This window comes from Manacus candei, unplaced genomic scaffold (assembly GCF_025592945.1).
Source record: "Manacus candei isolate 608988 ecotype Guabito, Panama unplaced genomic scaffold, ASM2559294v1 h1tg000043l, whole genome shotgun sequence".
NCBI classification, from domain to species: Eukaryota; Metazoa; Chordata; class Aves; order Passeriformes; family Pipridae; genus Manacus; species Manacus candei.
In genome coordinates this window covers 19,296,185-19,308,279 of record NW_026138091.1, presented here as the reverse complement: position 1 = coordinate 19,308,279, position 12,095 = coordinate 19,296,185, and the positions used below count along the sequence as shown (strand labels likewise).

At 35.7% G+C, this 12,095-nt stretch overlaps 1 protein-coding gene across 17 annotated transcripts in view; it reads left to right on the top strand.

Annotated features, from left to right (window-relative positions):
- Positions 1-12,095, top strand: part of POT1 (protection of telomeres 1) — an 80,867-nt gene that overhangs the window by 48,111 nt on the left and 20,661 nt on the right. For 9 of the 17 annotated variants that reach the window (XM_051795647.1, XM_051795650.1, XM_051795645.1 and 6 more), the window contains 5 exons: positions 1,355-1,560; positions 2,592-2,727; positions 5,132-5,226; positions 6,796-6,887; positions 9,080-10,112. In XM_051795647.1, coding sequence (XP_051651607.1) covers positions 1,355-1,560; positions 2,592-2,727; positions 5,132-5,226; positions 6,796-6,887; positions 9,080-9,349 — 799 coding nt within the window. In that variant the 3' untranslated portion in view covers positions 9,350-10,112. The other 8 variants (XM_051795654.1, XM_051795653.1, XM_051795656.1 and 5 more) reach the window with 4 other exon arrangements.

Below are 12,095 nucleotides of genomic sequence, written 5' to 3'. Positions count from 1 at the left end.
TTTGACACCTACTTTCTTGCAGTGTTTTATGAAATAGCCCATTTTTGCCTTTTTTTTATTGTCCTTTTTGTCACAGTTTATATTCCACCTGAAGCCAGCGGGTCTGTTTTGCTTAGGAAAAACATTCTAGTGCTGCTTAATTTGTGTGCCAACTGCTGAGTTTTTGCCTGTCATTGGTAAGTCCCTTAGCTGCTCTCCATGTTTTATCACCAGTCCTGGATAACTGGGGAGGTCCCAGATGTTTGGAGGTTGGACAAAGTGACACCCATCCTCAACAAGGGCTAGAAGGAGGATCTATGGAACTACAGGCCTGTCTGGAGCACAGATCCTATGAGGAATGGCTAAGGGAGCTGGGATTGTTTAGCCTGGAGAAGAGGAGGCTTAGGAGAGACCTTATCACTCTACAGCTACCTGAAAGGAGATTGTAGCCAGGTGAAGGTTGACCTTTTCTCTCCGGCAGCTAGAGACAGGATGAGAGGAAATGGCCTCAAGTTGCACATGGAGAGGTTTAAGTTGGACATTAAAGAATTTCCTCACAGAAAGGGTAATTACATACTGGAATGGGCTGCCCAGGGAGGTGGTGGAGTCACTGTCTCTGGCGGTGTTTAAGGAAAGACTGGACATAGCACTTGGTGCCATGGTCTAGTTGACGTGCTGGTGTTGGGTCATCAGTTGGACCTGATGATCTCAGAGGTCTTTTCCAACCTTATTCATTCTGTGATTCAGTAATACTGGTAAAAAGTGAATGGCCTGCATTATCACTTCTCTGTGAATGACGAGCGGAAATGCACGAATAGTGCGCTCTAGCAGGACAGGAAAGAAAACTGTGGTGTGGAGTTGCAGATTTTCCCTTTACAGTACTTATGTGAAGCTATTCTACTCCTGTCCTTTTTCTTTTTTTTCCCCCCCTCAGTATGTGCAAAGTCAAATAGACTAAAACATAAACCTTGAAATTGTATAAGCTTATACGGCCTTTTCTCTCTGAGGAAGTGGTATGCAGTTGTGTGGACTTTAGGGCCCAGCTGAAGTCACATAAAGCTAATATTATTTGGTCTTCCATGGATACATATATGTGTGTGTGTGTGTGTGTGTTGTGTGTGTGTGAAGTCACTAGGCTACTTCTGCTTCTAGGTAAGTTGGCATATAATTTAGCGTATTTATTAACATGAAAATTCATTATGTACTATACAACTCTAAATGTTTAAACTGATAAAACAATGAGGATATTTTTCCTGTATGTACTTTAACTCTCATGACTGTATTCTAATATTTATTTGGAGTAATGTCATCCTTGTAGATCGATTTTTAAGGAGAAGCTGTTAGAATTTACTTACTCACTTTGGAAATGTTTTAGGCAAGAAGTTCCAGATGGAGATGTGTTTGACTCTATTTTACAACGCTCTGCCATGACTGCCCCAAACCCAGAATTACACAATACATCCTGGTATGATTCTGTAATGTGGACTACACAAGACCGGAAGCAAAGGAAAATAACTATCCATTTCGTAAGGCATGATGAATTGCTTCAACAGCCTGAAGACACCTTGCTTATGATAGAAGGTAAGGTAGATTGCAAATATACCAGTTCTCATGCCATAATGTCTGCTCTGAGGATGTAGAAAGTGAAGATATGTTGAAGTTGTATTCTGTGTAAGTAGTGGTGATCCTAAAGGCGTCTTCAAAGAAAAGAAAAACTTCCCTGGAACTGTAGGTCACTGTTGTGCAAATAAGAAAGGGTAATCTTTGAAGGTTTCGTAAGATGCTTGTATCTATTTTAAAACTAAACCTATACGTTTATTGTTGATTATGCTAAGAATTTATTTTTTTCTGAGTTGTACTTATTGTTTTTTCAGTTCTGATTTAAAAACTCACCGAGTCTTCTAAACAAACCTGGTTTTAGTATTGACATAGAGAAGTTTTGAAAGGCTTCTGGTAATACAAGCCTACAATTAACTTTGTCAGCCTCTGGATGTCAGTGTTGTTTCAGATTAATAGAGTTTCTCTTACTGTGAGTTGTTTTGGTTTGTTGTGGTTTTTTTCAGATTTCCTCAGAGAAGCAAAATAGCCACTGATTTTTAAACAAAGCAATTTAGCAAGAATACTATTGAGGAATTTTTTAATATAATAAAAATAATAAATAATTGCAAATAGTCCCATTCAGATTTAAAACAGTCTTCGATTGTGCTCAAGTAATGGTGTGAATAAGCAAATGTAAGTCAGGTGGTCCTTTGTATAGGGGTCAATGACAAAACCCCTTCTGTTTTCTGCCTTGTTTTATAAAATTGCTAGTAAAATCATAGGAGAAATATATATGAAAGTGATGCTAACTAAATACAACTTCTTGGTTACAGTGATAGCTATGAGGAAGATATTAAGGCATGTGCTTTTATGAATGTCAATCTTTGATTCTTTATTGAGTCTGTTGTTGATTGAGTAAGAGTGAAAAGGTATTGGGCTATTTTTTGAGTTTTCAATGGATCTCAGTTATTATTGAAGGTCCTGAAATCAGTATCTAATCAGCCAAGAAATACAAGTTGTTTGATTTATTTGTGATTACAGTTTAAGAAACCATGTTTTTCTATTTTTAATAGGTGGAACACTGAAAGAAGTCTGGAAGCTTACAAAAAGGTTTAAGTGTGTTATTCCTGTGAGATCCACAGAAGTTGATCTGGAATTATTAGATCTTTCAGCTCCTTTTCTTATACAAGGGAATGTAAAATATTATGGGTAGGTTAAAAGTATTTGTTGATGTTTCAATAGTTGCAGTAATAGATACCATTTTCTTCAGTAATTCAGTCTACAGTGCTTAAGGCATAACTTACCCAAAGATTCTTTGATGCAAAATACATAACATGATGTGCAGTACCTAGTACCTAAAGTACCTTAATCTACCTCTTTTAGTCCAGGTCTTCCATTTTGTCGTCTCACTTAAAGTCAAAACACATGTTACTTTTAAAACTGTATGCTGGGTTGGGTTTTTTTATATATTAAAGTATAGCAGATAATATTTAAATAGAGACCCAGAAAATTATCTCAGGCTGTCAATCTACATCTCATTCTCTCTCATTCTTAGTGTTGGGAAAGCTTGGGTTTTGGAAGAAGTAAGGGATTTTGGACAACCTATCCTTACTATTTGTCATTTATTGTGATCCTCAGCACTGCAGAGTGCCTTACCTATTTGTGGGTGTCATTCACTGTAGAGACGACTTAACAGGTTCTGAATTCCACAGTTCCAAGGCTGTGGAATACAGTACATACATCTCGTGTGGTATCTGTGATCTGCTCAATGAGCACCAGCAGCAGTGTGTTCTCCCAGTACTGCCCAGCAGCATGCAGTTACTGAGCTCAGAAATACCAGTTACTTCATGCAAGCTATTGAGTCCTCTCTCTCAGCAGTCCTAGTAAGTTCAAGCAGAGCACAGTGCGGTGGGGCACTACGTCAGGTCTGTAGGCAGTAAAAAAAATTTCTGTGCAGAAATATTGCATGTTTCATGTGAACCCTAAAGTTTCCCATAAGGGCCATCCATAAAATGAATACAGGTTATTATTTCTCTTTGTCATATATTGTTTTCCCCTTTACAGATATGGCTGTCTACAGCTTTTTTAAATAAAGGCAGTACGTGGGTACTCCTACTGGGACAGGATGTCACCAATACAAAGTATTTCCCCTTGCACTTTCATAATCCATATATTTCCCCAGCTACTCACAGCTCACCTTCAGATGATGTTCTCTCTTCAAATGGCTGGATTATAAAAGTAAATGCTTTATAAGATATTTCATGATTGTTTATAGGATATTGAGGAAGGAACCTCACAAGGATGCTGACATTTCAGAATGATGTTTCATGTGCTTTTTTTATCAGTGGCATATAATTAGCAAAGTCTAAAAAAGATTCTGTATAGTAGAATAAATTTATATGTGTGTGCATGAGCATGTATATTCATTCGTGTATATATATAAATAGACACACTTGCAAAATTCACAGCTAAGTTACTTTATTGGAGTTTGAATGGGTTTTTTAAAGGAAAAAAGTGACTTAGCTGAGCTTGACTTTATATCACTGAAGCACAAGTAGTTCTATTGATTTTTATGACATGCTTTGCACATAATTCTAAAAGATAATAAATGTTTATTTCAAGTTCTAACTGTAATATAGTAGCAGAGCAGCTTATTTGGAAGAATAGTTGTTTTATAATTTTATTTCTTGACGGAAATGGAAACAGTTCTTCAATATTTTCGTCCACTTGCAGCATTTGCTATGTCACGTGTAAAATTTATAATTACTGGTGTAAATACACCAGTAATAAAATAGATTGTTCTAATAACTCATAGTTAATATTCTGAACATAGGCAAAGCCAAATTTCTTCTCAAACCCTGTTGTGGTTTTAGAGTGTGCTACAAGTTCAGATTCATTCCTGCTTCTGCAAACCGAGAAGTAGTGAATATGAATATATGTTTAGCAATGTAGTGATCTTGGAATCATAGCATAGTTTGGGTTGGAGGGGACCTTTGAAGATCATTTAATCCAGGCACCCCCTGGGAAGGGACACCTTCTACTAAACATGGTTTCTCACCTCCATCTATCCTGGACTTGAATAATTCCAGGGATGGGGCATCCACAGTGTTTCTGGATAACCTGTCCCAGTGCCTCACCACCCTCATTGTAAAGTATTTCTTCCTTCTGTACAATCTAAATTTACCCTCTTTCAGTTTAAAACTGTTGCTCCTTGTCCTGTCACTATAGGCCCTGGTTAAAAGTCTCTCTCTGTCTTTATTATAAGCCCCTTCTATATATTGAAAGGCCACAATAGGGTCTTCCCGGAGCCTTCTATTTTCCAGGCTGAACAACCCCAGCTCTCTCAGCCTTGATGTGCAGTTTTACTCCTGTCTATTCACGGAGTTGGTCTTTTCCAGATTTATTTCTTCTCAGGGATATTTCAGAAACAGCATTAAGGGTTGATGTGGTCTAAAACTGGTGTGTTTGGTAAAAGTTATTTTAAGCAGCAACAGAAATACTTTTGCACTCCCACTATGTAAGAAAATCAGAATAATTTTTTTTCTATGCAGAAAGCTTCTAGTATAAATAGATAAGTGTTTGGTTAGTCTCAGTATCTTATTTTAAATGGTAGGTGCAAGCAGTGTTCAGCTCCAAAGCCTATGGAGAGTCTAAGTTCCATGGCAGCAGAACAGCGACCATCATGGGACCCAACTGAAATAGCACAAGGTCAGCTGACATGATACTGTCCTGATATACCTTGATTCTGAAGTGTTTATGTGAAACAGTTTTGTTTGCAGTTCTGGGCTGCAGTTTTTTACAGAAAGCATGTAATTTATGGTCACATTGAATATAATGATGTAAAACTTATTCACCTTTTACCAGTAGAAATAACATATTTACTTTTGAAACTGTTGCAGTATGAATTAAAGGATTTTATATGTTGACTGATTTCTTTTACCGTAAGTATCAGTAGTAACACCTATCATAGTACAGATGTCATGAGTGTTTGGTTGCAGGTTGTTAAACTGTGTATATGCTTGCAGTCCTAGAAGTTAGTCTTGCTTTTCCTTTTGAAGGTAGAGTTTTTCTGACCTGAACTAAAGGGACTCTTAGTTAGTGACTCGTAAAAGTTAGACTTTTATCTTCTGTAAGCCTTAGGCTAAGCATATTCCAGAGAGTCTGTAAGAAGTAATATTCAAATTAAAGGCACTATACCACAATATTTATGTGTGTTCCATGCTTTGTGTGTTCCTTGTGTTACTATATGCAGTCAATATGTTAAAAAGCTGGAAGTGGAGCTTAAAGTTTTACAACACATTAGGGAAAGAGAATGTTTTTATATTTATTGATTCATGTTCTAACATATTGTCAGAATATCTAGCAGTACGTAAGTTTGGTAAAGATTTTATAAAAGAAAAAAACTATTTGAGCAATAAAGTGATTCTATTAAATAAGCTGTTATAATTGTATTCTATTATATAAATGTAAAGTAATATATAACTGGCAGTGATTGACATTTAATTCTCAAAGTGAAACCAGTATTGATTAATGCCTCCTGACATTTACACTATTTTATACATATTATTCTTCTATCATTTGTGTTTTCAGACTAAATTATAACCTGCAAGTATATCAGATCAGTTGAACATAAAATGACTACCAGTTTAAATAGGTGTACCCAGAAAAGAGTGATACAGAGTTGTAGGAACTCTGTATGTTTAAGTTATTTTATGTTTGCAGTATAACAGTTACTGCTGCCAGTGAGAGAGACTATAATCGTTTACTCTAAGCTGGAATACTTTCAGAACTGTCAGCAAAGTTTTTTTCTGAATAAAACCACCTAGTAGCTTTTCCGATATCATATGAAACAAATTTTTTTCCTCAGAAGATTGTTTTCAGGTGGAATGCATTCTTATTATCACTGAATTAAGAGCACCTCTCTTTTAATCTCCCTTGGATAAAAAAACAGGAGTAGGAAAATCCTACAAAGGTAGGATCTAAGATCCAAGCAAATACTAGCTTTTGTTTACTAGTATGAGAATACATACTTAAAAATCTGTATGCATTTTTATAGGTTCATCTATTACAGTGTTTACAGGCAAATTGCAATGTGGTCTTAAAATACAAATGACATTTTACTGTTCACAACCACTATGTTTTGGTCTGTCAATTTATACTTTTAATGAGAGTATTCAAAATCAGTTACCTATAAAGGAGGAATGTTGTTAACTTGAGTTGTTATAGTTTGTCTTGCGTATTCACTCCAAGAAACATAAATTATTTTTTTTTCTTCAGTTTTAGGTATTGAACTTCTTCAGTATGTTTTTGTTATGAGGTTTACTCTGGTTGATGGAACAGGAGCAATAAATGCATACCTTTTTGATTATGTAAGTAGATCTAGGTAAAGGTAGACTCTACAGATTATGTGGGTTTGGTTTCGATTTGTTTTTAAAATAGCAAATGTACATACACAAATATTCATTATATGTTACCTGAAGTGGTTTTTTGGGGACAGTTAACAATGCTGTAATGCTGGTAATACTGTACAGAGTGTAGAATATTAAAGCATAAAGACAAAATGGAAGCTTGTAGATAGATTATTTGGTATTTCCATAGATTTTCTACATTCTAATGGCTGAATTTCTTTATTATTGGCAATGTTAAATTATGCAGCCTGAATGCTGTGTGAATGATGAGAGTGTTTCAGGATTTATGCAGGTAACTTCTGGATTAGTTTAAAATCTCATTACCTCTTTTTTAAACTCTCAGTAGAATCTTTCCATTCAGTAATGCTTGATTTTTTTTTTTTGTTTCATATGACCACGAGGTAAAGGGGCCTTCCTTCCCTAGGCAGAACTCTGCTACATCTGTACGGATATTTGTCTTTTATTTCAGAAGCAGTTTATTCAACTACTTTATTAATCTTAGAATTAACCTATCTTCAGTTTTCTGTGAAGCTACTTAAGACCATTCCTGCTAACTGAGACACTGAAGAATGGACACACTACAATTTGGTTGTGACAAAATGGGACAGAAAAAGAATTTAGTGGGGTTTTTTTCTGCGCTGCAATACTGTTTAATGTGTATATATCTGCATATTTTCCACCATTATAGTAAATGACTTTGAATGGGACTTTGAAGAGAATACTTTTCCTTGTTTAATTTTAAGACTATAAGTAAAAGTAATATCAGGGAAAATATAAACATGTTTTCTTAAAATACACAATGTATTAACAGCAAAGGAGGTCAAAGACTGCAATCACCATTTCAGGTAGTCATCATTTCCTTCTACTGACCTTTTTCCTTTTTATATTGGGAAACTAAACTGCAAAAGGAAGGTGGGGGGGAAAGATTTTAAACCATCTCTTGATGCAGAATTCAAAAAATTTCTATTTCAGGGTGGCTCACATTCTTATCAGATACTTCTCAGAACTACAGTTTAGCTGCAGGAAAAAAAACGCAATTTCCTCTGCAGTGCCAGCTGCTCGTATTCTTGCTGAAAGGACTTCAAAGACAAGCCAGTACCTCCCAAGCCTCAACTCCAGTCCTTTAGCACCACCTAAGAAGGAACTGGGCTGCTTTGAAGTGCAGCTGTACACTAGCTTCCAGTTGCACTTCTGTAGGAATACACTCAGTTCTTTTATTTCCTTCTCTCTTTATAGGAGAAGTCAGTGAAGGAAAAAATAAAAAAGTTTTGTAGTGAGAAGAATTGGAAGAGTGAAAGGAAAAAGCAGTTGTCTGTGTCAGTTTTGCTGCTGGATTATCTGCTAACTTCTGATCAGTGCCGTTAAACATATCATACAAAAATTATACAAAGGGAAAATTATTCTGTATTTGTATCTTTTAACAAAAACGACAAATTGCCATCAAAAACCTTAGCTCACTCTGAGAACTTATAAAATTATGAGCCTTTAGAGATACTAAATCTGGTGACAAACTTGGAAAGAATAAAATTGGAGTTTTGTCAGTCATACTTACTGCATGTGGTTTAATAATACACAGAAAATGTTTATTTAATGCTTTAATGTTCCATTCTTTATTTGATGTCTCCATTCAGAAATGTACCCCACAGTATAAGCCTTCCTTCATAGTTTCTGAAACTGTCAAAAAGTGGAACTCACACTAAGGGAGCTTTACTGGTATGAAGCCAGGTTGCAGTGCCCCTTGTTTTCAAGTGACTTTAGTCCTCTGAATATGTTCTACTCACTGCAGTGAGGGACTGTTGAGGGGACTGGCCATCCTCTCCAGGATTGTCTGATTATAGAGATTTATGAGAAATATCCACCAGTTATGTATAGAGACCTACATGTGTGCTGTCAGGGTGGATGTAATTCCTGAATACTCTGTACTTAAATACAGACTACTAATTTTTTATAATAATTTTTTTATTAATACACTGTACTGAAATGCAGACTATTAATTTTTTCAGTTTGTTTTTTTCTGTATCTGAACAGTTTTTGAAATTAGATTATTCTTATGTTACCTAATTTTAAGCTGCTAAAAGAACATACAGTCAAGGTCCTGGCTAATGATTTCTGACCCCTCTTTCAACACCTCATACTTATCTGTTCTCTTCCAGGAAAAGTTTTTCCAAATTCCTGCCTCTGAAATCCTAACTAGCAGTTTTCTTCAGGAAAAGATGCAGATGACCATGAATATGCTCTGTCCTCCAGGAAGAAGATTAGGTCAGTTTGCCATTATTTTTAAAGGGAGGTGGGGTGGGAAGAGAAGGGATCCTTCAGCCTGCTACTGTATATGCGACGTCTTAGAATTCAACTTATGCACAGGCAAAACTCAGAACAGAGAAATGCTGGAGTCTGTAAGCAGAGTTCCAATTAATTTGTTCTGATACATTTCTTTAATATTGGAACTCCCTTTGAGAAAGAAAAGTAATGAGTCAGTAAATTCTCATGTAGTGTGCAGTGATGTGTGAATACAGTCATGCCTGTGCAGGCACTAACATGTCATTTGTATTCATATGGAAGTTAACTAGAACACCCTCTTACTGAATGTTGCAGCCCGTTAGGGAAGGCTGAAAGGAAATTCAGTGTATGGCATGTGCTTTGGGTGATATTCTGCTTTCCATTGCACATGTTGATTTAGACCATCCCTTACTACAGGAAACATCCATGGAAATTGAGCAAATACTTAATCCGAATCCATTCACAGAGCTTTTTGTGCAGTGTTTGCGTTATGAGAGAAAGTGGCTCTGCCTAAGCTACACATGTCCAAGGTAGCCGGTTATGTGGTGCAGCTCCGACCTCCGGAGCGTACTCCCAGTACACAGCTGTCAGTGACCACTGCAGCCATGCTGCAATCTTTACCCTGTTGTAAAGATTGTAAAGGATTTTCCCTTTGCGACCAGTGAAATTGTCTCACATATATATTACATACTGTGGTACAACTACTGGGTCCAAGTGTTTTGGGAGTTGCTGGGACAGGGAGGGCAAGTCATGAAAGACTGTCACTGAACGCCATTTCAGATATTGATGGAAACTTTGGGGATACCAATTGGAATGTCAAAGTTAGTAATTAATTTTTCTTTCTATTAACTATTGTATGCATTTAGATATCATAGTTAAGATCCTGCTCAAGTTGTCTCTTATAAAAGTTAGAAATGAGTATTGAACAGTAATTTGGGTTTTGTTGGTAGATGACTTACCATGGCTGGAATGCTTCATCAAGTCCTATAATGTCAGAGATGCAATGAAACATCAAGTTTATTACCAAATTTTTGACACTACAGTTGCTGAAGATGTTGTATAGTCATGTGTTGCTACTAAGAAGTAAGCCAGTAAGGAATTTTTGGGGATGGTTGGGATCACAGACTGTATTAAAAGAAATCTTTGTTCCTTTCTCAGAAATTCAAGCTGTGTGTATGAATTTTTAGTTTGTGTATGAATGTGAATTATGCTTTGATGTATTTACATACAGCTTTGTGATGCGAGGGCAAGTGGAGGTGCTAAGCTTTTCACTGGAAGCTGCTTGGCTCAGGTTGATGGAAGCAATCTAGTACTCATCTATCCTTCAAAAAGGCAGTCTTGAGGTTACTGTAAACTGATGAGTTTTACTCGGAAAATCTAGTCAGAATTATGCTTCTTGTTATTTTTGTATAATGTCAGCAAAGATAGAAGGAGCTTTTCAGTAAACTCTTTCAGATTACTTTGTGCAAGCCTATGTTACTGTTCTCAGCCAGTTTGACAGGGAGATTGTTGGTTTTTAGAGACTTCTTTGATTTTGCACTGATGCGTACATTTAGACAGAACTCATCCTCTTAAAAATACTGAGGTAACTGCTACTTATACCAGATACTATAGATTCTGAGGGGGTTATGAGCATAACCATGTAATAATTATCACTAAAATGAAAGTCAAGTCATGAAAGTAAGGTAGTGTAAAATTGTTAAATGAATATTGACATTTGGTAGATGGTAATGACTTTTAGGGTGGCCCTGTTGGGTACCAAAGTTGGTAGCATGCTTATTAGCTGGGTCTGTGTTTTCAAAGGCTCTCATGTATCTGGCTAAATGTACTGTCAGATTGCACTGCCTAGATCTGCCTTTTCCATCTTACATAATCAGATTGTGTGACTAAATTTAGAGATACAGAATTGATCGAGTGCTATCATGGATTGAAAATTCTGCGGGACTAGAAAAGTGACTTGGTTGTTTTCCTTTGCGTTCAGAAGTCCATAGAACAAATTCAGGACATTTTTCTCCATGGATTTTTACACTAATAATCCATGGAGAAAAATGTCAAATCAGATGCTTTCCATCAGAGCAAAATTACTTAATATTTAAACAGCTGTTTTTAATGAAGTTTGGGAGCAAGATGGAATATCTATTTGTAAGTAGATTATTATTTTGATAGTAGATGACTTTTTTTTTTCCTTTTTCAGGGATGTTTAGTAGATTATGCAATTTGTCATTTAAAATTTCATCAGATATTTTCTGATAATTTTCTGATTTCTGGTAATTTTCTCTAAAAAATTATATTGGGTTTATATGTTGTGAGCCAGGAGATTGTTCCTTACTGATTGGTGTATAGGCAGAACCAATATTAAAAGTGGTTAGTGGATATCTCCTTTAAAAATTCTGAAAAATAAAACAACTTTGGACTTGAACAAGCAGTTTACCAAAGAGTCTACAGACTTATGAAAGTTCACCTGAATATTTGAATAAATGTATCAACAAAAATAGTTACAGCAAGTTACTAAATGATTATTTTAAAACTTTGGACGCTGGCCACATCCAGATAATTTCAGAAGCTACGGGTTAAATTAAAGGCAGTCTTTTTTGCTTTTATTGTATATAGTGTATGAAAACAGGAATTTTTATTTTTCTATTTTTGTTAACTCTGAAAGCTATTGGTATTGTACATTTTTTCTAAATAAATCTTTGTAAAGTAATAAATGAGAATATGTTTTGAATTTTGGTGTAAAATCAATATCACCATGTACCTTGTCTGAGATCCGTGCCCGAAAACTCTGCATATGCATCACATGATTTTTTTACTATTGAATATTGTGTTAAAATGCTTAATAAAGATATCTCCAAATATTAAACTTTTCTTGTACTTGACTTTTAGTTACTAGTT